The 25,599-nt window shown below is 42.0% G+C and overlaps 2 protein-coding genes across 4 annotated transcripts in view; one reads left to right on the top strand and one right to left on the bottom strand.

Annotated features, from left to right (window-relative positions):
• The first annotated feature begins 485 nt into the window (after nt 1–485).
• gap43 (growth associated protein 43) lies at nt 486–13,508 on the top strand. Its single transcript, XM_069699898.1, has 3 exons — nt 486–786; nt 7,804–8,434; nt 12,182–13,508. Exons 1-3 carry the CDS (start codon nt 757–759, stop codon nt 12,259–12,261), a joined length of 741 nt encoding a protein of 246 aa, XP_069555999.1. The 5' UTR covers nt 486–756; the 3' UTR covers nt 12,262–13,508.
• A 4,128-nt stretch (nt 13,509–17,636) lies between these two features.
• Nucleotides 17,637–25,599, bottom strand: part of lsamp (limbic system associated membrane protein) — a 437,479-nt gene continuing 429,516 nt past the window's right edge. For all 3 annotated transcript variants that reach the window (XM_069703201.1, XM_069703123.1, XM_069703284.1), the window contains 2 exons: nt 24,037–24,185; nt 17,637–21,513 (listed from right to left, as the gene is read on the bottom strand). In XM_069703201.1, coding sequence (XP_069559302.1) covers nt 21,416–21,513; nt 24,037–24,185 — 247 coding nt within the window. In that variant the 3' untranslated portion in view covers nt 17,637–21,415. The remainder of the gene's footprint in view (nt 21,514–24,036; nt 24,186–25,599) is intronic.

The raw sequence follows: 25,599 nt of genomic DNA, 5'->3' as shown, positions 1-25,599 counted from the left end.
TGCAGGCTACTTCCATTTAGGAGCCACTTTTTTAAAACATTCAATTTAATTTTTTTTTTTTAAAGTAAAGAAGACACCTCCTTAAATGCGTGTGAAGGGGAGGGAACAACACATTTGGGCTGTGGTGGTGTAAAGAGATACAACCCAATAAAGAACAACAACAAAAATCTTTAATGGCAAAAAATGTACTGGAGGTATCCAGTCAGTTATTAAGGGAGAGCCTTTTTAGGGTGGGGCCGCCGCTTTAGCTGGAGCCAGGCTGAAAGGGAGGAGGAGGAGGAGGAGGAGGGTGAGAAGATGTAGAAGAGAGGAGTGCTGATCTAAAAGAGGTGGTGGGGGTTCATCAGTATGAGCGAAAGTAGGAGGAGGAGGAGGAGGAGGAGGAGGAGGAGGAGGACGATAGTGTGAAGGGAAGAGAGGAGGAGAGAGGGATGGAGGGAGTGAGGGGAAGGGAGGGGTTTAAAGGGTGGGCTTGTAGTCATTGTCAGGCAGCGAGTAAGAGAGAGTGAGAGAGTTGCACCCAGCTCAGACCGACTGAAGAGCCTGTGTGCAAACTGGGATGAGTAAATGTACTGGGCGGCTTAGCTGTTGATACAGCCAGAGAGAGAGAGAGAGAGAGAGAGAGTGTGCACGGGAGCGAGGGAGCGAGCGAGAGAGAGAGAAAGAGAGTGAGAGGGTGAGAGAGAAGAAGTGAAAGGGAGAAAGAAGGGAAGAAAGAAGCAGAGAAGAAAAAGGGAGGATACTACAACTACAACTATGCTGTGCTGCATAAGAAGAACCAAACCGGTAAACTGCTCTGATTTGCTTTCTATCAACATTTAATGCTCTTTTCTTCTGACTAAAAACAATACATGTCAATTCTGAAGTTTGTCACTGTTGGTATTTGGTCAGATTACAAGGTTTGGGGAGAGATTAGAAAAGATGTTGGTGCGATTTCCTTTTGACACCAGGCCTGGCTTGTCTCCATAGAAATCTATCCAGTGAGCCCAGACACGCCTAGTTAATGTGATTATCCCGCATGAATGGATGTTGCCACAATGCCTCTCAGACCTCACACTGTACTTGCGGGGAGGCACGAGACTGTAACTCGATCTTGGGCACCTGACATTTCCTGCTATTGATCAAGCACTTGCAAAAAAAAAAGAAAAGTGAAAGATTATTGAAAATCACTTTCCTAGATCCTGTATTGTCTCCTGCATCAAAGCTCCCTAAATTCTTCGAGAGCTCCACTGAGCTCCCCATTGTTAATGATGCTTCATATTAATTGGACCAACCTAAAGTGTTCTCCTAATTGATGCCTTAAACGCAGGGTCTTAGTGTCTTTTGTATTTGTGTTATTTTGAGCAGCAATGGGTGACACAGGAAAGTACATTTCCACAGTGAGGAGAGGATGGGAAAAAAAAAAAAAGGGTGGGGTACGGATTGGGTGAACAGCACCATGTCAGTGGCCTCAGGGGGATACAATGGGAATAAATGAGTATAAATGGATTATCATAGCCCTCCAGCTTTATAAGTGGATGCTGTGGAGGGTACTATGAAGTGTGCACTCATTTAAAGGATGTGAAAGGGTGGTATTGGGTAGTTCATATTAACCCAGTCTCACTGGTAAAGAGTAATAATAATAAAAAGATGCTCCATGAAGGCAAAGGTGGCGCTTATTTCAGCAGCCATCGTGGTGGTTCCGTACGTGATGAGGGCCGGGTCCCTGCTTGCTATCTCACACTGATTATGATTTTATCAGACTCCTGACACACTGGATTCCGATGGCACTTGATTGCTTCTTAAATGTCAGCCTGGATGAGTCATATCAGCTCTGGCAGGGAGGAGAGAGAGAGAGAAAGGAAGCGAGGCTTGCCAGTTGAAAGCCATGCAGGCAGGGAGAGAACGAGCGGCAGGGTGCAGCATGGCTGGTGCACATGGATGGGGATGGGAGGTGGGGGTGGGGGGTGGGTGGGGAAGAGGCAATAGGATGGAGAGCGCTGGAATGGAGGTGAAGTGAGGATGGAGGCAGGGAGGGGAGTCTGCAAAGCAAGGTATGGGGGAAGGTATAGGGAGAGGCATGCCGCAAAGCAGAAAGGTAAAAGAGAGAGTGGATGGTGGCTGAAACCGGCGGGGGGAACGTGGCGGCGACAGAGCGAGGGATGCTGGTTGGAGCAGATGAGCGGGCGCGAAAGGTGGTGAAGATCAAAGAAGGGGAGGAAACATGAAGGAAAAGAAACCGGCACGCTGCACACTGCAGCCATGTGGGTGAGGCACTGGCTTTTCCCAATGTCGCTGCCTCGAGCGTCTAAGGGGAAAAATACCCTCCCGGCCCTACAAGCACTTATCCTCCTAGCCCCTGCTTCTGTGCATGAATTAATCCAAACAGACTCTGTGGTCTTCGTGGATGGATGAGCAAAGAGCATGATTTTCTGCTTTAAACTGTGGCAACATTGCTGTGGGTCCCGCCATTGTGGAGTGTTAAGCGCTGTCTTCACTACATGGGAGTGGCCACGAGCTCCTAATTCAAGGCTCCTCCGTGTCCCCATCCTCTAGCTTCATCTTTAGGTTTAAGCAGTTTTAGAAGCGATTCAACGCCACAGAACTTCTTCCTTGTGAAGTCCATCTTAAGTCCAGATCCTTTGCAAGTTCAAGTTTTCCTCCATCACCTCCCTAAATCTGTCGTTTCTCTCATTAAGCACAACTTATCAACCCCCCGCCCCCCCTCCCACCACCACCACCGCCACCACATCTTCCCCAACTCCATCTTTCCTTCTCATTTCAGCCTCTACTTGTCTGTCCTGTCTCGTTCTGCCTTCACTTTCAGCCTCAATATTTCTACGCCAAACTATAATTTCTCGACCCAGCCTATTACCTGAAAGGTGATATTTCCTCCTCATGCACTCAAAGTCCTTTTCCTGACAGCCTGGCTTCAGCCAAAGCGTCAGCCACAGCCCCATAATTCCCAGTTCCCGCTTCCATCAACCCACCCAACCAGCAGCATGTCCAACCCTTGCCCCTTTCCTCCAGCATCTCGCCACATCCTTTCTCCTCAGCCCCCTATGAGATCAGCGGCGATTGCAGCGCCTTTGTTCAGGCAGAGAGCCGGTGTAATTGAATTAAAGGCTGCTCCAGAGGATGTAATGAGGCTGGCATATGGCTGCTTATTAGTTGCTGCAGAGCATCTTTTCCCGGGCCATCGTAAAAAGAAACAGTGCATCGTTGAACATCGCTCATCAATTCGCCGTCAAAGGACAGAAAAGGGAGAGAGGGAGGGAGGGAAGGAGAGGGCGAGCGGGGGGCTGTGGCAGTCACCACCTGAGCCCCCCTCTCCCCATCTGCAGGAGATAGCCAGCTAAAAGGGTGTGGTGCTCTGCTGTGTCTGTGTGTGTGAGAGAGAGTGGGAGAGAGAATGAGTGGGTAGCAGTTTGCTCGCTGAGTGAAAGACGGCAGAAAGAAGGAGATATTCAGCAGTTGCAGACAGCAGCCGGTCTTTGGTGTCTGGATGGTTCTTGCAGAAAAGCAGACAGTTGTTAAAATCAGGCTGGGGGTTTTCAGGAAAGAGATGTCATTGCAGGAAGCGTGTGTGTGTGTGTGTGTGTGTGTGTGTGTGTGTGTGTGTGTGTGTGTGTGTGTGTGTGTGTGTGTGTGTGTGTGTGTGTGTGTGTGTGTGTGTGTGTGTGCCACCAGGAGCTTGGCTAATATTGCCTCTGTGCCTGCTTGGGAACTGTGGTAAGATGACAAATGTTTGGCGGAGTTTTTCATTTTATTAGCCACTGCACTATGTATTCTTTTACTTATAGCCGAATGTCTGTTTTAATACACACAAATCTTCCATAATGACACTTTAAAGTGATTTAAGATGAAATCAATTCAGCGGCAGTACCTGTTGGGCGTGTGTGATAAAAGGGCTTCTGCAAAGCAACGCTCTTTAACTCCACCATTATAAATGCAAATATTATCTTTAATATTTCTCTCCTTTCTTGCTAGAGGCTTCCGATCCTCGGCTGGGCGGAGCGGTGAGGCTCCCGCTTGAATGGATCAGAATAATAATAATAATAATAAAAAGAAATAGAGATTATACGGACGTCTTGTGTACGGCATTAGCGTGAATTGTGGTTCAGTGGCAATTCAGCCAGGATTAACCTCACCTCTCCACTGTGTCTTCCCCCGTCTCTCCTCCATTTCCCTCCTCCTACACCTTCCCCACCCTCCCCGCCCTCCCCTGAAACAAGTCCCTAATGGCACTCTCAATGAGGCAGTGGGAAGGTGGCGGATTGTTACTCTGTGTCACCATTGGGGGATGGTGATTTTGTGTGTGTGTGTGTGTGTGTGTGTGCGCGCGCGCGCATTTGTGTGTGTGTGTGTGTGTGTGTGTGTGTGTGTGTGTGTGTGTGTGTGTGTGATAAGTCGCTAAACCCATTGACTCTGGGGTGTGGTTCTCACGACAGCCGGTGCCCACCCAAGGACAGAGGCTGAGGGAGCGAGCTCGGACTGCAGCTGATAGACAAAGCTGTGACAGACACTTCTGCACGTCGGATCGTGCACTTATATGGCCATTTATTACCTTTACAGACAGAACAGACAGAGAGGTTTGCCCTCTGCTGAATGACACGCTCGTATTTAGATAGCCCGTGAGCTGCTGCATTTAGATTCTGAGCATCACCGGTCATCTACATATAGTGTCAGTGTGCCCTGCAGCTATGTTGCTACATCGTACTGTAGCTGTTATAATTGCACAGAGATTGCATAATTGCCTGTTGTACAATCTTGCATGAATAGCGCTATTACATTGCTACCACTCCACCTTTTTGTGGGATAATAAAGAACAGTTCTCAGTGGTTAATGTACTGTATCTATGGCAACCAGAGGGACTGTGTTCAAAGAGGAAACACTGCGGGCTGATTATAGTTAATCATTTTATGAACCCGAGAATGCAAATATGTTGTCTCAATGCAAATTAATCAAGGAAAAGCTTAAAGAGCTACGCAGTGTCGGTGTGAAGGCTTGAACGGGGGTGCACCTCGTAACGTGCTGCACCTTCGGGATGCGCCGCTGTATTTATGAATGAAAATGTGTGCCGGCACAGACACCGAGCGGGATGGTGCCTGCAGGGGCGGACGTGACCGGGGTTCAATTAAAAGTCAGGAAGCAAGCCTTAAAGGATTTGGAATCAATTTTTCAGTTTGTAAGAAGGAATCTTAATATATTGTAGCCACCAAATATCACCCTGGTGCGTCGTATGTTGCAGCACAATAAGTTTGATATGACAGGCCGAGTAGCTCGGTAGCGGAAGAAAGTCACAGCACAGCACTTTTGAAGGGTGATGCACAGACAAATATCAATAATTCAAATGATGATTCTACAGTTGTGGTCGAACCGTGATGGTGATGTTTCTTCCTGTACTCATGCGAAATGAGATCATTTGGCACTCTGCTATTGGTATTGGTATTTTATTACATTTCCACTCATGCACAACCCCAATTCTCTAAACCAAATGACGTCCCCTCTGTTCCAATAATGATGTCATACCCCCATATTCCCAAACACCCTCATCCATCGCTTTCTCTCTCTGTCTGTCTGACTCACTGAATGCAGCCAGTAAGTAATTCTATTTAGAGTTAAGTGCTTCGGTCAAATTTTTTGGCAATTGTAAGCACCCATGAGATCAGACATAATAAAAGCCCAATAAGTCACCGGAGACCTGCATATTATTAAGAGCAGAGGGTGTGGCAGTGGTGCTTTGTCTGTCTCCACGCTGTCTGTTTCAGTAGGAGCACTCTTTCTAAAGTTTATTGCCACACTTAATGGCCAATTGTTAAATAAACAGCTCGAGTTCAGGTTTTATATATAAATTACTACATTTAAGAAGCCGTGTTAAACTCCTGAGAATATACCATCCCTCTCCCAACCACTACTATCTGCCTTTTTTTTTTTTCCTTCTCTCTTTTAATATTACATTGCGCAAAATTGCTTCAGGAAGGTGGGGTATATTAAGAAGAGCAGGAGGACCCGGGGCAGGATTTACACCCTCAACCCAGGGGAATAAAGGTGGAGGAGGTGAATACACCAACACAGCTGCACCTTGCCCTCGCTGCTCCAATATTGCACTGACACACTGACCCTGAAGAAGACATGTTGGTTTAGGGCCTCTGGCTCTTCAATCATGCCACACAGATGTGATTCCTCACACAGGCAACTGTCCGAGTCAAACCTCATATCCAATGTAAAGACACAATTAGAGACAGAAGGAATCAGGAAATAGACGGATGCATTGTGAAAACCATTTCCGCCCAAATTCACAGACCCTAAACAAGGCGCTGCTGCTCGGTGACGCAGACTGCCAACATTAATGGACATGCTTACATGTAACCCCCTTTTGGCCCCCCCTCCCCCGCTGGAGCCCCCCACCGCACCCTGCTGCTGCATCACAACCCCTCCTTTAACCACGCTGATTGCTCCGCCTGATTTATGAGTTCCTATTGGCCAGCTCCCCTGAAGGCTCAGGTGCACTGCCAATCAGGGTGACATATAGTCTTTCATAGCACCAACCAGCAGACAGGGCCGTGATGAGTTAGCACTCTGGTTGTCAAGGTAACCTTTGATCGTTGGGAGGGGTATGGCAGTGAATGCTGAGGAGATTCAAGCAGGCAGCTCATTTCCTTGCAGCCAGACGTGGATCTGCTACTGTACCCAGAGAATAAAGGAAGAAAGACACTTGGTTTTTAACACTTGCATTTTGGTGCTCATAATTCTGAAGATAGCGTCAGGAGAGAATGCACCCGACGTTAAAGGATTTAAGTTTAATTATACACTGAATTTATTTCAGCACCACTATCAAGAGGACAATATCAACCTTATGGCTGGATTGAATAACCGCAATAAATGCCCCGAGTCATTTGATTCCATTCATTATGTGGAGACAATCGACCTAGACATATCTGTTATTCTTTCCATTCACAATGGCACTCAATCTCCCATTTCCAGCACACGAAACAATAAAATGCTGTTGATTCATCCTATTGTCAAGCTCTTGACTAAGCTTCGATACCTGAAAGGACGAAAACACTCACAAACATTTGAAATCTGCTGCTTCCTCACGTCATCATCATCTGGAATAACTGACACTGCACAGCCTGCATGCTGTTTGTGTTTGCTTCATTATGCTTATTCACATTAATTTAAGGTGCACATTCAAGGCTTTTGATTCGTGAATATTTTACCTATGATTTGTTTGCCTATTCATTTTGAATGTACTGATTCATTTTGTTTGCCACTTTCAGTGCTCATCATTCATTCGTTGATTTGATTTGATTTCTTTTCATTAGATTTATATACCTCATAGCACAACCCACTATTTGATGGACACCTATGGATCCAGTTTACGAAGGTAATATCATGGAATCCCTTTCAATATTACACTGTGTATTGTCCTATTCCTAACCCTGTTCCTCATCCCGTCCTACACTTTTACTTTATTCTATACATGCCCTGAAACCCTGACCTAACTTTTCCCACTATAATATCCCAGTAATAGTTATAAATACATTAGTTAATAAGTTAACTAATAAATCCCGTCTATGGCAGACTTCGTCTCTTTCTGACCTCTGACCTGTCAGTTCATTACACATGTAATGAACTTCGGCAAATAATGCCAGCATGATGTCTTGAGGTGATCATCCTGAAGCAACGCCTCCACAGTGGAGGGATACTTTGCAAGTTTTTAGCAAAAAAACAACCAGTACAAGCCTGGCTGGTTTCCAGTGGACCTAAACCATTACTTGCAGTCGATGTTAACCTGCTGTATTGTCTCTTACCTACCAGGTGGAGAAGAATGAGGAGGCAGACCAGAAGATTGAACAGGATGGCACCACCAACAAACCCGAGGACAAGGCCCACAAGGCTGCCACCAAAATACAGGCCAGCTTCCGTGGACACATAACTCGGAAAAAGATGAAAGATGGAGAGGAAGAGAAGGAGGGAGACAGTCCTGCTGCTGCAGAGGAGGCGACGGAGGGAGGAGAGGAGGCAAAGAAAGCGGAGGGAGAGGAGGCACCTGCAAAGCAGGAGGAAGCCTCAGGAGAGGAGGCCAAGAAGAAGGAGGAGACAAGCGAAGCCAAAAGCCCAGCGGCAGACAAGCCAGCTAACTCTCCGGCAGCTGCAGCCACGTCTCCGGTAGCGGCAGCCCCAGCTGCTGCCTCTCCGACGGCCGCCACAGCACCCTCTGAACCCCAGAAAGAGGAGCCTAAGGCAGAGGAGAAAGCTGAGGAGAAGCCCAAAGAGGTGGAGGCTCCAGTGGCGGCAGCCAAGAGTCCCACCACAGCCACAGCTGAGGAGAAGAAGGAGGAGGAGAAGAGTGAAGAGAAAAAGGAGGAGGCCAGACAAGCCGATGTGCCTGCTGCTGTCAGCCCGACGGCTGAGAAGGAGGAGCCTAACCAAACAAACGATAAACAAGGTATGCAGATTATAGCAGAGGGAAACGCAAGCAGGGTCTCAAGAATCTCTCAATCAAACACTTAGCTGTGCATATGTTTTACAAGTTCACTGAGTTCAGAGACAAAAATAATTCCACAGTTCCACCAATCAAGAAGCAATTACTTACGAGGAAAAGAAATCGAATAAAGAAGAATAGGTACGCTTTTCCGTAGTACTGCTCGGCAGGCACCGCAGGAAATAACTGCTTGTTGAGTCTTTGGGTTTTAAAGATCTTTGGCAGTGCTCCACAATTCACTGGTTAACACAGAGACACAGCTCAATATTAGATTAGACAGTCTTGTATCTCAGCCTCCGTAAGATGGAAACTCCACGCTGATGAGGCAGACACTGGGATAGAAATGCAGGCTGGGATATGATTAGCACTGGTCAAGATTATGATGGTATCTCGGGAATGATCAGAGTTATTGTTATGGGGTAATGTTGTGTTGTTTCTAATGAGAAAGCAGAGTATTTTGTGAGTCATGAAGGTTAGTGAACATCTCAGATAGCTTCATATGAATTTCATAACAGCATATTAACCTATTATTCATTTGAAACCCAAATAGTGGTGGTGATGGATAACCCCATTAGATCACAGTATGTCCAAATATTTCACACTCTCCTCAGTGTCTGGACCTCCGATATCAGCTTGTAGATTTTACAGCAACCCACCATGTGACATCCAATGATAGAAATGTGTACCTGAGAATAAACTGGAAGGCCATGAAATTATATTAATACTGATACAACACACTCTCACATCATACATCTTTACACAAACTCATATTTCTAGTCCAAGGACACTCAGACTGGGTCAGACAGGTAGTTTAATGGAGCATGCTCAGTCTGAACTCAGTGGGGGTGTGAGGTGGGAAACCCACACACACACACACACACACACACCAACTGGAGAACTACACAGAAACTAGGTCACCTAGGCAGCACTGTCTCCCTGTTGTCATAGTTACCACCTCAATGGGATAGCTGGCCTGCATGGAACAGAGCTGGTATAACAGGTGCTCTGATTTAAATGAATGATTAATGATCCCTACTGGTCACGATCCACACCAGGGAAGTCTGTCATCAACAAACACTACCTGACAAAGAAGTGCTCATTAAGTATCCACAATCTGTTTAACTAACTGAAGTGACTCAGAGAGCAAATTAATATTCATGACTAAGTGAATTGGTTAAGGTTTGTTCGAGCCCAGAGCAGTTACATGCACAAGGACTGAAAAATGTATGACGTAGCCTGGGTATGATCCAGATTCTCCACCAGACATGGTCTATATCACTGGCTTCACTTTAGAGTCAGTTGTCATAGCATGATGCCAAAGCACTTCATATTCGCACCGATAGATGTCATTTATGTAGCACCTCTCAATTAAACGGCAGCTGATGCTTCATTATTACATGAAGAGAAAAGAACAGAACATCTGATCATGATTTGATATGTAAAAAAAAAATCATTGAAAAAAAACACGGTGGGTAAAACAATGAATACAAAAAAATAGACGCTGCATACAAGGAAAACAAACTATCAAACCCTTTGGCTACCACTTGATCTCTTAAACAGTGGGAACCTCCAAATTGAGAAGATAATCAAATAACGGCAATGAACTGATTCTAGTTTGCACAGTCAGAAACTGAGTTTCATAGTTACTCAGCAGTAGTGAGATGTTGGTGGGAGCCAGAGCGGAGGCTTCAGAACATGAGTGACAGGAGCTCTTCTATGTACCGAAGGTGCAGCTTATGAGCTGTCGATGATTTGGAGACTTTTTGGGCACACCTGTGAACTCAAGCCCTCAAAATGACTTCTAATAAAAACGTGTCCAAGCTCCTCTGTACCTCTGAAGTGGAAGAGTTAGATCAGAGTTAATATGAACAATTGTAATGTGCTGTTTTAACTTGCAGGCATATTATGGCTCAAAGCTCTTTTTGACCAACAGCGTAGAGTAGCAGTAGCGTAGCAGTAACACGACCTCTGTGTCAGCCGTCAGTCCCTTTTCCTCTTTTATTGAGGAAGAGCTACGGCTTTACCTATCCATGTTTGTACTACCCTTTTTTGTTTTTTGTTTTACCTTAAACCCTCTTGTGAGGTTGTTTAATTTTTCAGAAGCATCTACTCCAGAAACTTTTCTGGGACACTTATTTGTTTTTTCGGCCGTACTCAGCTGCTTTAGCTTACTCATCTTTTTAACTACAGTCACAACTGGTACTCCTCCTTCAGGTCTGGTAAAACAATCATTGCTGTGTAACAAAAACAGTCATCGCTACCCATCAGCATTGTGCTGAACTCATTTGACGAGGGCTTGAATGCAACATGTCCATTTTTATGTAAAAATGCCACACTACAGATTTAATATTGTTAATATTGTCTCTGGATAGAATGAAATGGAAAACAGTTTGTTTGTTTTCCACTCTGCAATCTTTACATACAAGTGCGACACTAAGACTAAACCGTCATCTCGGTCAGTACCACCGCGGGTGTAGATAGCTGCTGTGACGTTGATGTCAGAACACCAGAAATGACGGGTTTCGGCTTCGTAAATCGGGTGAAACTGCATTTGCATCACACAGTTCAGTGGCTGGAGAGGAGGAGATTCTCAAATCTGTCACACTCGCGAACAAGCTAATTACCTCTTACCTGGAAGATCTGCTCTGACTCATGCTGTCTTGAGTCACTCACTTGCACATTAATACGAGCACTAACACAGACACGATCGCCCCACTTCTCCGCCTTTTTCTCTCTCTCTCTCTCTCTCTCTCTCTCTCTCTCCGACACACACAGACACGCACACGCATGCACTCCATCACCTCAGTCTCCATGGCAATGATGTCATTCTTTGATGTCTCCTCTTTCTATTATAAGAGAATGAGATCATCGGGACGTGACATCACCGCCCTGAGAGCACTTAGATAATAGGTTTTGGTCAGAAACAATAAAATAAAAGATCCTAAAGTTATTGGAGTGCTTTTAAAGTCTTATCCCGTGTGTTTTTTTTTTCTTTGAGACAATTTTCTCAGCAGCTAAATAGCAAACAATATAATGATACCAAGAAAATAATAAAGAACCGGAGCAATGCCGCCCTAGAAACCCGACCAGCAATACATTTGTGATGTATCACGGGCCGTTCAGTGTTTACCTCTTAGTAAACCGCCACCTGATGTTGTTACAGGGCAGCACACTACGGGCATCACTCAGTATTAGATGTGACAGACCGAGACGCTGCTGTTAAGGGTTTCGATGTCAGTTCAAATGCCTCATAGGTCCATTAGGAGCACTCGCTTCCTTTCATTATTTACACAGCCAACACGGGGTTTCAGACATTAAGTTGAATCCTCTGAATGATGTGTTTGAGTGGAGTTGACATCTTGTGTTTATTTATTTATTTTTTTCTTCCAGGAAAATGACACATGATGCACAGTTTAGTATAAAATGTGATACGCTTGTGTTTCTTTCATACAGAGAATCATCTGAGGTCAAATATTTGAAAATGTCAAAAGCGGCAGCTCTTTGATACTCAGACAGAGCTTCATTATTCCGACCCTGCAACGTAAAATCTTTCCACGGGCTAATTTTCACTCTTCCTCTCTTTTCAACTCACCTTCACTACCACCACCACTACCACTACTACAACTCAACTCACTATCATCCCCTCCCGCGCCCTCCACACCTTCTCTCCACCCTTCCACCTCTTCCACCCCTCATTCTCCTTCAACCCAGATGCTGCAGAGGAGTCTAAAGCAGTGGAAGCCGCCCCGGCAGATGCAGCGGCGGAGGCCACCGAGTCCAAGGACGACTGAGGCTAAAGTCTAACTTAATGAAAGCAAAATTAAGAGTATGAAGAATAACACAAAATCAAAAATCTAAAAAGGTTGCTCTTTGCCTTCCCAATGTGAAGGCAGTCTGTTTCTATTTGTTTGTCATTTTTTGTGTGGCAATGATTTTCTCATGTTGGGGGGAGTTTCCAGCGTGAAGTTTTTTGGCTCAAGCTAACACTACAAGGAATTGATGAGGTTGATGTTGTTGATGCTTATAAAAAAAAAAAAATGATTGTAACCTTAATGATGACAAAGAAGATGATGATGATGATGATGATGATGATGATAATAGTAATAATAATGTTGATGTTGAGGTGGAAGATTTCATTTTGGTTCATCTTCACAATTTCATGGAAATGAAACAACGAATTCTCCCAACTGGAGAGTGACACATTTATAATGCATTGCCAATGCACCAAACTTTATTTGCATTGTAATGCACTTTCTTTCAACACATTTTGCAAATCGAATCAGTTCTGCAAATGCACGCACAAAAACAAGCCGGTTTTAAAATGCAATTATAGTTTTCAACACGGTACAAGTGTATTGAGAACACAGCAGATAGATAATGTACTGACACATCGGATGGATAACAGAATGTATAATTAAATGTGTGACATTTCCAGTTGGGCTGCTTCATCCAAAATCCAAAAACATCAGGAGGACAACTATTACTCTCTCTATTCTGCTTGAGTCATTCAAGCTTGGTTTACACCCCTTTTACAAACTCTGTTTACTCACATTCACAGTAAAGGACCTGTTGCCATTTAAATGACATGATCATATAATAAACTATAGAACTCAACTATAGTATTAATGTAACTGGCTCTTACATATAGCGATTTGTGTTCTGCCAACCAAACGTGAGAACAGTAGCATGAACCATCGAACCAGATGCATGATGGGAACTCTCCCTCTGAGAGGAATTTTTTCGCAGTCACAAAAACTTAAGAGGTGTGGCGGCTTCTTTTTGATGTCTTTGGTGTTGTTATGACAGTTTATATGAATTGGGAAAATACTCTTGCACTGATGTTACGAAAAAAAAAGGTGAAAAGAAAAATCAAACAAATGAGCAAACAAAAAAAACAAAAAAAACTTTTCCTATGTTCCAGTGAGTGCAATGTCCAGTTTCAACCTTATCAAGGAGTTCAAAGTTGTGAGAAAAAAATATGAAAAAATTAAAATGGTTTCAATGTCTGTTTTCAAAATAAAGCAAATGTGCCAATTACCATCATAAACTGTGGAGTTTGTTTAAAGCTGAATTGAAATGTGTGGTTTCTTGAGAGGGCAGGAAACCACATTTATTTCATCCTTCCTCTTTTCATGTAATACTACATGTGGTAGCCATGAATTCCCATCGTGACTAGAGTACAAGTGCACACGTGACATTCAGTCTTGGATGTGATTTGAATTATATTATATTTTTCATACCTATACTGAGGTCATATCAGAATGACATAATTGTTTAAAGACCTTATGCAAATGCTGACAGTTCCAACAGTGTGGCTTCTGTTGAGGTGTTATGCTTAGGTAAAAATGATTTTAACCTCAAGGTTTACATTAATGCCAAACACAGACTCGCAAACATTGTGTAACCTTCACGCTAATTAAGCTGGGTTTGCTGAATAAGCACTCGACAGAAGAGCCTAATTTCTCAGAAACGATTTTTTTTTTTTTATCGCCCTCTCTGACTCGTACAAGAGTCCATACCTTTCTCCTCTTATACACGTATATTCCCTTTTTAAAGTAATCCTTCTATATTAAGGACCTAAATGGGCTAAATGGGAAGTGGGAAAGTTCTGAACTCCATGCCTGTCGAACTGGGAATTTCCACGAGGAAAGTCAGATGTTTTTGATAGCTCCGAGATAAGGGTCTGACATCACTAGTGGCAACGTTGTGAGTGAACAAAATAGGTCTTTTAATGGTTCATTTAGGTCATACTAATTAGAGCAGGGTATTGTTCCGTTAAACAATACTAATCGCTATATCGACTGCCAGCCCTGCCACACAGGTGTTTCTTTATTGCCGTTAGTTTGCTGGCTGCCCGAAAACATTATCTGCTAAAAACGACATGTAGAAAACGTGGTGTACAAATAATAATGACTCCATTTTGTCCCTGTGATGGTACCACATGGGCGATGACAAGGGTTTAGTTCTTCGTTTGTGTTATGAAATAATATCACTTTTATGAAGGTCCATTATAGTGGAGACCGTGACCGTCTTAATGTACTTCACGTACCGAATGCACTTATTGACTGAAAACTAGTTTTAGGAGACAGGACTGAGGAGGAGAGGATTCATTACAGGACAGTAGAGGGAGATTCAGATTTGGACTTATTGGATGGTCGCAGAGATGACGATGAGTATGAACCTGCGATCGAAGAAAACGATGACGAAGAAGAACAGGAAGATGATGCGGGAGGCTCAAAAAAGCATACGGATCCAGAAACAGACACAGACAGGGACGATAGTCGTGGTGTGTTTATGACATTCTGGACGACATACCAAAGTTTGATTTTTTTATTACATTTTGGATGAAATACGGTACTATGACACACTGTATTTATAACATTTTGGGCGATATACAATATTGTGACTGTTAAAATGGATGACATGGGATAGTGTGACATTTGTTTGACATTTTTGGATGGCATATTGTAGGATGACTTTTTTGGGGGATTTTTGAACGAAATACTAAAGTATGAATGTTTTTTGACATTTTGGACCACATACACATAGTGTGACATTATTTTGATATTTCGGATGACATACTATAATGTGACATTTTTTTCTCCATTTTGGACGACATAGTATGAATTTTTTTTTGAAATTCAGGACCACATACTATCCATCCATCCATTATCTATACCCGCTTCATCCTGAACAGGGTCACGGGGGCGGGAGCCTATCCCAGCTCACTTTGGGCGAAGGCAGGGTCCACCCTGGACAGGTCGCCAGTCTATCACAGGGCCAACAGATAGAGACTGACGGAAACAAAGATCATTCACGCTCTCTTTCACACCTAAGGGACATTTGTAGAACCACCAATTAACCTGAGGTGCATGTTTCTGGATGGTGGGAGGAAGCAGGAGTACCCGGAGAGAACCCACGCAGGCACACGGAGAACATGCAAACTCCGCACAGAAAGGCCCAGGCCCGGATTTGAAACCAAAGCCTTTTCACATACTATACTATCATATTTTGTTTTATATTTTTGATGACATACCATAGTAAGAAATAGTTTTGATATCTTGGACCAAATACAATTGTATGATATTTTTGGGAATTTTTTTGACATAATATACCATGATATTTTTGTAAACATTTTGGACGACATACCATTGTATGGTATATTTTTGTCATTTTGGATGAAAATATGACATTTTGTTTGTTTACATTGTGGATGATATACAATAGTATGACCTTTTTTTTTTGACATTTTTGGACCACTTACACTTTTTTTGGACCACTTTGTTTTTACATTTTGGACGCCATATTATAGAGTGACATATTTTTGTCATTTTGGAGGAAAATATGACTTTTTTTTACATTTTGGACGACATCCTATAGTATGACATTTTTTTTAACATTTTGGACGACAGAATATAGTATGACATTTTTACTACATTTTGGATGACATACTATTGTTTAACATTTTTATTACATTTTGGACGACATACTATAGTATAACATTTTTATTACATTTCGGACGACAGAATATAGTATGACATTTTTACAACATTTCGGACGACATATTGACTTGTATCTTACATTTGGGCTGGACTTGTTGCCTGTGCTGTAGCTCAAATAGAGAGGTTCCCTACTAATTGCAAAGGTTTTTGGTTCGATCCCCGGTTCCACCTGTTAACAATAGTATGACATGTTTTTTACATTTTGGACGAAATACAATAGTATGACATTGTTATTTACATTTTAGATGACACATTATAGTGTGACATTTTTTTTTTTTTAACATTTTAGACGACATACTACAGTATGACATTTTCATTCCATTTTGGACGGCATACAGTAGTATGACATTTTTTTTACATTTAAAATTTAAAAGGACATTTTTTTGAATGTTTTTTTACATACTATACTATGATATTATTTTAACATTTTGGCAGACATATGTTTTTGTCATTTTCTATGACATACTACAGTATGAAACTTTTTTGACATTTTGGACCAAATACATGACAAGCTTTTGAAAATTTGTACGCCATATTGTAATATGGCGTACAAATTTATGCTTTGTATGCTTTGTTTCTGACATTTGGAAGGGACTTGTTGCAGGGCTGTAGCTCACATAGTAGAGCAGGTTGCCCACTAATCTTAAGGTTTGAGGTGCAATACCCAGTTCTACCTGTTAGCATTCCTGTTAACCTCAAATTACTCCCTACTTTTGGAAGACATGCAATATTATGACGTTTTTTTTTTTTTTTACATTTTGGATCACATACTACTACAACATTACTTTTTTATTAAATTTTGGACGACATTTTTTTTTATGACTTTTTTTTGTATATTTTGAATGACATACTATACCACAAATTTCTTTTTACATTTTGAACGAAATAGTACGACATTTTTGGTGACGTACCGTAGTATGACATTTTTTTTTTTTTTAAATTTTCGACCACAAACTATACAATGACATTTATTTGCATTTTGGAGCTCATGCTGCACCAAGACTTATTATTGATATTTTAAACGACATCCTATGCAATGATTTTTTTTTTGTGACATTTTGTGCAAAAGTAATACTTTTTCATGACTTTTAGGACAGCATTACAGACAATACATATTTTTTTTTACATTTCGGACCACATGCTATAGTTTGAGATTTTTATGACTTTTGGGACAACACACTCTAATAAGAGAAATTCATCACATTTTGAACAGAATGCCAGGAAACTGAGTGCTTCTCATTTTCTTTCCCCTCCAACATTTTCCCATGATGCAGCGGTTACAGCTGAAAACTGAGCTGCTCCAGGCCCAATTTTCGAACATTTCACCCATTGCTTTATCCCCTATTCATTTCCAGAGTCAGAGGTTAATGGTGATGCAGACTGATGAGTTTACGTTCTCATTCTTTCTCATACTGCAAACCCAGTGGGTGCATAATTTGGTTTGTTCTGACACCTAGAGGTGAAACGTTTTATTGCAGCATGGCATAGTGTAACGAGCCTGTGACGTGTTCATGAATGTATTTGTCATATGTGGTGGTGATGACACAAATCTTACCTCTGATTTTCAGTACAAAAACATTTAAAAAAGGGAGCATCTCCTTCGTGATGAGCTGAAATATAAATTTCTCACACTTTCCGAGGACAAAAATGTCTTCCAGAGAGCATAACAATACATATATTCTTTTATTTGCATGTTACATAGTGATTAACACAACAGTACCATTCAGATTCTGTGTGTTACAAGCTATCTCCAAAAAAAAAAAGTTACTTGCCCCAACATCTGAAGTCACATTCAAATACAGAACACTGAATTCAAACAACTTTATTTTGTTAACATTTTTCTCACATACCTTTATTACATATATTCTTTTAGAAAGAAACTGCAATTACCTTATGCCATAATAAAGTAGAGCAAAACAAAAAAGAAAAAAAACAAAGCAAGGGACATTGCTGTGTCATAATCCATGATGTAATCTTAATTCCCGATGACAATGGGTAGGGGAAGAACAAACATGATCATGACATTTTCCATTTAAATCCTTTCGTATAAACACCGTAAAGCATAATACTGTATATACACAGGAGGAGGGAAAGAAAGGAATCTAAACTGAAAGTAGAGGGTTACCACGGTAACCATTAGCTGTCGGGCCAGCTCATCATGCCTCACATGTATGTAACTTTTCAGGTAGGTTAATCTGATGAATACACACATACATAAGACGGTTTTGTACAGTGAAGAAATGCCGGTGTTTTGAGGCAATGCTCATTAGTAAACTGTGTCTACAGTCCTTAGTGGATGTCCAGGTCTGTCTGCAGAGGGTTGGTGCCGTTTCCGTAGGCTGGCTGTTGGTCTGTATGAGCAGTGGAAGAACAGACCTCCATGTTCCTTTCTGCATTGTGGGTAGGACAGAGCTCCATGGCTTTTTATATCAGTGATTATTAGCTGCTTCTAACCTGCATGGATGCACTCGGAAATCTGCCCTGGTGAGCTTCCGTTTGAAAATCACCTCAATGGTAGTAAGTTTAGTCAATTTACTATTTAATAATATAAGTTTCCTCACACGCTGTCGGCAGTGATCATCATGCATCCCAGGCAGGTTGAAATAAAATGCAGACCACACTTCGGAGATACCTGCTCTGGTAGTTTGTCAGGGTCTCCTCAGGCAAAAACAAACAAACACGTTTTCAGAGTCTGTCCATCTGCCCAAGGCCAGCCTTGCTCTGCCCTGAGGTTTTTTTTGTGTGTCTATTTTAATTTGACACAGTGAGACAGACAGACTTACTGGAGTAGACATGTAGCACAGACTGCTGCTCTTGTGTAAACTGATCATGAAAAACTATTTACCCCACAGTTCCCACATCATTCACTTCTCATTACATTAAGAAGATAACTGTTACTGATAGACTACAGAAGCATCCTCAAGTATGGGCTAGCCAGAGGCTAAAAAGCAGTAGGACAGTCTGAGGAAATACAAATATACCAGGAGCCACTTGTTCAGTTGTAAAAAAGATGTGTACGATGAAAGCATAAAAACAAGCAGCTTTCTTACACTTGCCAGTCTGAGAAATCTGATGGTAAGATACTGTTGTGGTTGTGACTAATAGAAATGTTGCTAAAATGCTTCAGTTTGATTGAAATCGTGGAGGGTTTCAGCTTTCAGCTTTCAGCCTCTCCTTAGTGAAAAATTAGACCGGATCAGACGGCGTCACCAACACTACAATGTCACACAGCCACTGCCTCAGAAGCATTTATCATAAAAACAAATGGGAAGAAGTCTTTTAATGCATGACAAGGATGACATTAATTACACGTGTGTTTTACAGTACTGGTACCTTGTCTCGGCTTGGTTGTTCGAAGAGCGGAGACGTGGACACACATCCAGTCGAGAAGCTGAGCTGCAGTCCATATTAGTCACCTTACAATAGGTCAAAATAAATGGAAAAAAAAAAGGCAGCTAATTGTGCACTAGTTTCAGTACGACACCAACTATGGCATCTGAGCTGGCTCCTGTGAGAACTGCAATCGTGTGAAGTTTTACAAAATAACCCTTTTGTTCACTTAAATAAATTCAGTGATTAACCTAAGCATTGGCAGAGGTGCAATGAGAAGATTTGCAGTATGGGAGCTGGGACATAACGGCTTTATTTCGTTACAGAGCATCATCAGCACAGCGTCCTTGATGGCCATTGAAGGGGTATTCGGTATTCATTTGGTTTCTGCTCTCATATTGAATCCCAGGTATATGGAGGAGCATTACAAGCCAAAGATAACACTCCATTCTGTATAACATCATGTAAGCCAGCAGTTGTCTCAGCTCAAGGATAGGTACAATAAGAACTGCACAGAACTGTTTTCCTTTTCAACTAGACGTCTTTTTAAAACATCGCTGTCAAATGGGTTGACATGAGTTAATCCTCAACAAATTGCTACCCTATTCAGAAACATGGACACATAGAATTTGCCTTTTCATATATAAGGACATTGGATTCAAGTATATATATATGTATATATACACCCAACTAAATTCAATGAGGTAAAAACAGAAAAAAACATAACCTCAATATCAATATATCATGATTTTTTTCTGTATCATTTCATATTAAAACATACTTTTTGAGAAAGAGAAAAACTAAAAAGTAAGTCATTCATTGGTGTCATACATTATTATTTTTTTTATATCCAAATTCCAGCAGTATAGAAGAATGATCCTAACACTCATGAACTAAAAGCAAACACTGTTTGTGCTGCAGTGTATGTGGCGGGTGCACCCAGAGACAAAGCTGCACGGTTCGGTTGGTTGGTTGGTTGGTTGGTTGGCCATCAGACATACACTGCAACAGTCTCCTCTGTTTCCCATCGTTACAGTGGCAGAACATGTTGTCTTATGATAGAGAAATACAAAATTTTACTATGTACAATACGCATCATTATAACCTACTGTGTGTTCTTTTTGTTTTTGTTGTTGTAAGAGTCTATTAGCAAAAGAAAAAGATTAATTTCTTTTTTTTTTTTGGAATAAAGGCGAGTGGTTGCAAAGCCACTGAGTGAGGATGTAGATATCCTTCACCAGATAAACTTCCTCATGTTTGTACTCCACATGGATTAGCTCAGTGGATCAAGTCATTTCTACTCACTGCATCCTCAACTTCGGGGCTCGACTGTAACAACTGCTGCGTCGAGAACCAATGCCACTGATTGGAGAGATATCTAATGCTCTCTAACTCAGTCTTGTAGCATCAGATTATGGTCGTACTGACTTTAATACCAACCTCTAATCTCATCACAAAATCAGATGCAGTAGTTTCCCTTTGATTTTTGTGTGTATTAGTCTCAAATCTATATGTACTGTATATTTGGCAGATACTTTGCAGGTTGCTCGTTAATGCACTGGTTAAACACTCGGTTTAATCTACAATTTAAGTTAACATAATGCATCTATGGGAGTAAGAAGGAATACACCTCATGTTTTCAGCACTTCTAGAGACAAATGATTGTTGGCCTCCCTGTGAGTGGAGTGCCTCTGTTTTCATTCCCATGAAGACAGAAATACAACAAAACCCCAAACCCTGGATCCAGACCCCAAAGACGAGATATAGCAGAAACAAAGAAGTGCATAACGAATTAAAAAAGAACACTGCAATTATTTAAAAGAGCACTGTTTGCTTGTTCTGTCCTTCGTTTAAATGTTGTTGATTTTTTTTGTTGTTGTCGTTGTTCCCTTAGCATTTTACTCAAAGCCCATCACGTTTCATAATATCTGTAAGCAATGCTCGAGAGCACATAAGGTTTTTGTATCATGATGCAAACAGTCTGGGAGGCGATAGGGGGGGAGGTTGGATGGTAAAGTTGGTAATAAGGATGTCGGTGAGTTGGAGAGAAAAAGAAGGAAGGGGGTTGGGGGGCAAGATGGGAGGCAAGAAGAGGAAGAGGAGGAGAGCAGTATTAACACTTGAAGAAAAGGCAGGCGAAGGAGGCCAGCAGGAGCCACAGTGATTGAGATACACAAGCAGAGCCGTTGATATCTCGACCTGTCCCGGGTCCTAAACGGAGAAGGAGAGAGACAGAGGGAAAGAGAAGTGTTAATGGGGTTCACACAGGCTTAGTGACCCACAGCTATTTAGATTTGACCAAGAAAAAGGATGATAAATATTTAGAAATGTATCATTTTTGCCTTCAAGAGCCGAGCTCCATTTGCCTGCACCTCTGAGCCACAATTTCATCCTTTCACAGCTTTCAAATATTGGCAGAGACAACACAACATCATTTGCACAGAGTTCAGCCACTGCAAGCTGTGGGAAATGTGTGTCTGTACTGTTTACGGGGCTTTTGTGCTATTTTGCGTGCCACACGGAGCAATCAGTTGAAGTCTGTATAAGCAGTGTGTGTTGTTCTGAGTGGTGTTTTGATATGAAATTTAAATGTTGGGGAAACCATGCCCCTCTGGCTCAAACCAGCACTGTGCTAATTAGGCTTTGGAGTCCAACATCCAGGTCATAGAAAGCAATTCAAGCTGCTTGTCTGTGTGGTGATTCGGTGAAATGACTGTGAGGGCTGTCCGGCAGGTGTGGATCTAAAGAAATAAGATATTAACACCAAAGTCTGTCCAACACGATGGAGAATCATCGCCCAAGCTTCACAGAGCTTTTAGCATTTTACTTTTAGCAACCATATGTACTCACCATCAGCAAAGCAGCTCTGATACCGTCTCTGTAAGCTACATGCACAGCATTAAAGGGCTGGCCAACCTATTTGAGCAGCTACAGATGGAGTTGATGGAAACCAAAACTCAGTTAACCCATAGGAGAGTGAGTACTGAATTCAACAAGTAGCCAGAAATAAGACTCCAGATGAATACTAATGTTGCTCACGTAGCTCTGGATGTGTATGAGGGCAACTGTTTGCTAAAACGTCAGCTTTAATACGTGTACAAGCCACTGGCATGTTGGGGCGTAGCTATCAGCTTTTTATAATGTTTTTCTGCCCTCGAGTGGACCAAAATCTGTGCTGCAACGTGGAGGGTTCATAAATAATGCAAACATTAACATGTTTATGAGTGTAGCTCAGTTATTAAAGATATTCACACTGATGTAATCTAATTTGGCATTTTTATGAATTGGGATAAGCTGTTTGGCTACTTTCGCTTTTATAGGCATTTCTCTCTGTTATTTTGAATTTCATTCCATGTTGCAGTATTTTCCATGAAGCTGAAGGTAAAATTGATTGTGAACATTACTTTTTTACACTGGTGCACCATTTTTAGGACTTATTGCAGTGTTGAAAGTGGATTAGGCAATCTAAAAACATATTAGTCATATCAGATTAACATGTGGCTTTGTTATTCTTTCAACCAACACTGTCCTCATTAAGGTTTCTGACTTTTCGGCCGTCGCCATCTTGCTAGTTTGGAGCGGTTTGGAGCCAGAAGTGATCATATTTGGATGATCTGGGGAGGAACCACCGGTGGATCTGACTTGATCTGATTGGAAATCAAAGGACACTAGGCCCCACCCACCTATGGCTTTAACCTGACTGCACTACTGGCCAGTCAGTCAAACAAATACGTCCCCAAAAATACGGCTTTTTGAGGCCTAATATCTAGTTAACGGTGAAATTATTTTCATATTGACAGCCAGAAAATAAATAAGAAGGAGTGACTTCAGCTAAAAATACTATACTAACTCATGGAGAGAATATTCTGACTTTGTATTTCATGAGAGAAGTTTAATGGGAGTCTATGGAGCCTCTTCTGTTGCTCTTGCTGAGGTTTATTCCTTTTCCCCCCAGTTTTTTGGGGAGTTTTTGCTTATTCAAATCAAAGCTCAGATGACAGAAACTGTCGTCTGTGGGACACTTCAGCCTTATTAGTCCTTGCAGAGGTGATTACATCGAGATATTTGGCAATGATGAAAATATCTTAACCCCCAGGAGCCTGCAGATGGATGCTGGGGTGGTGGAGGGGCTGAAAGGCCCACACAGCAGTGCTGACGCAGGGCAGCAGTGTCACTGACAGTCAAAGGGGTGAGATGGGAACGTAAATTGGGGGGTTGTGTATGTTAAGATGGTTATGGAGCATGAGGTGTGTCACATGAGTGGCTCTAATTGACTGCCTGAACTAACTCGCAAGCATCGCTCCATTTCAAACATTTCAAGCTTTTCTTACTTCACCTCTGCACCAGATGTCACCTTCCCTCCTGAGCCATTTTCCTGAGGGGTTCTGTTAAATCCCTCTTGTGCAGAGTTGAGTACACCATTCACAGAATGCCAAAAAATTAATACAGAGCAAGGTTTTACTTCTCTCTGTACGAGCTTCCAATTATTCAGCAGTGAAACTGCAGTGAGTTTCCTCCCCGCTGATTTCCAAAGAGAAATTAGGTTAATAGAATTAACACTTGAAAGTCCTTCAGTTTCACCTTGAAGTGAACAATGAATTAAGGGTTTGTTCAAACATTGTGATATCATAGCCTTTCTGTGATATTTAATATGATTCAAATATGTATTTTTTAAATTTTCTTTTCAAAATAAATCCTCTGTATACAGCACATGGAAGTAATGCGTTTACTTACTGTAGAGGAAAAGGCTGGCATTCTGGACGCCCAGTCGGTTTGAGGCCACACAGGTGTAGTTCCCATAATCCTCTTCAGTGACATTGGCAATCATGAGAATAGTGGTAGTGCCAAGAATTTGGACATTGATGCCCTGGGAATTGGACAGCCTGGAGAGGAGAGACAGACAGAAGTGAGACCATTATAATTAAATTGCTAAGTAATGGAAGTTTGAAGTCAGAGATTAGTTGAGAATTGTCAGTCTCTCAGCAACACCACACTTTTCACTGTGTTCTTGACAAACAGGTCAAAAGAGCTGTGACATCCTTGAGGCAGAATACATTTACTCTTACTGTCATATTAAACAGATATGTGTGAATCTCCTGAAAATAACATTGATTTCATCAACACCTTGCATTTTGGATTTATTTGCATTGTGTATTCATTATATTTTAGCAGATTAATTTACTGCTACTGTTTGTGAGCAAAGGTCTTCAGTCAATAACAGTAATTATATTCCATTATGAGTTGTACTTTAGTGCTGGCAATCACTTTGCAACAGCAGGGGTCAGTGTAAGTGAGCTTTCTGAGTGTAGGCGTCGTGATTGCCAAGAGGGGAGATAAGCCTTTGGAACATCATCGGGTAGACACAATGCTGCATTAAGCAGGAAGTCACGCCTTGGATTATATGGTGAGCAAAGACGACAAGATGAAGTTGCCAGAGCACTGTCAATGTTATAAATGTTGTTTTCAATTTCAGATCTGCTATACATGACAAAACAACCGTAACAGAGAACACAGATGTGACATAAACATTAGGAACTTGGGAAATATTTGTCTTATATCATAGTTTTTTTGGTTTGTTATTACAAACCAAAAAAATGATCCAACTTTCAAGTAAAGTTTAGTATGCTGCTGAATCCTCCGCCACACTTCTGGGAGCTTTAATGACCATTAAACGTCTGACAATCAATTATGTGCACCTTGAACTCCATTCGGAGCAAATTAATCAATACCATTTGCTGACTCAGTGTAGCTCGCTGATGAACTCTTCCTTACATCATCACAACCAAATAAAACTCTCCTAATAACACAGCACACATAATGGATTCTGCTTGTTCTGAGCTGATTGAGCCCTTTCATATCACGAATGAGGTGAAGTTCATTTGAGTCGCCTCAACTTAATCCTGCTTAAGTCTGGGTAATGTGGTAATCGGAATTTGAGCAGGGGAGGGAGAAGTTTGTGCTGATGCACACTTGGCTGATAGAAAGTATTAACATGAAAAGGAAAACGCACATCATGGCACAGCATAATTTTCGACTGGGGAGACTTGATAAAGTGCTGAGGTCCTCCCCACAGGGACACCTTGGGAATGATGGCAGTGTGTGTGTGTGTGTGTGTGTGCGTGCGTGCGTGCGTGCGTGTGTGTGTGTGTGTGAGACCTAGGAGAGGGCAAGTGCACAAGTGGTAGCCCCTCTCCATCCAGAAGTAAACCACTACCCCCAACGATAAGGCCGACAGCAGATATATTCTCCAGCGTGACTTCATGAGAAGTGACTGCACTATTAAAAAGGCCGGCCTGC

The sequence above is a fragment of the Brachyistius frenatus genome, unplaced genomic scaffold (assembly GCF_029030835.1).
Source record: "Brachyistius frenatus isolate BFR_SWC_R1_liver_20210118 unplaced genomic scaffold, ASM2903083v1 Contig_1, whole genome shotgun sequence".
Classification (NCBI taxonomy): domain Eukaryota; kingdom Metazoa; phylum Chordata; class Actinopteri; family Embiotocidae; genus Brachyistius; species Brachyistius frenatus.
Note: the sequence above shows the minus strand (reverse complement) of the source record. Positions and strands in the feature narration are given on the sequence as shown.

Coding starts and splice junctions, on each gene's coding strand:
- gap43 (XM_069699898.1), top strand. CDS start 757: ATGCTGTGCTGCATAAGAAGAACCAAACCG. Junction 787..7,803: donor GCATAAGAAGAACCAAACCG/GTAAACTGCTCT, acceptor CTTACCTACCAG/GTGGAGAAGAATGAGGAGGC. Junction 8,435..12,181: donor CCAAACAAACGATAAACAAG/GTATGCAGATTA, acceptor CCTTCAACCCAG/ATGCTGCAGAGGAGTCTAAA.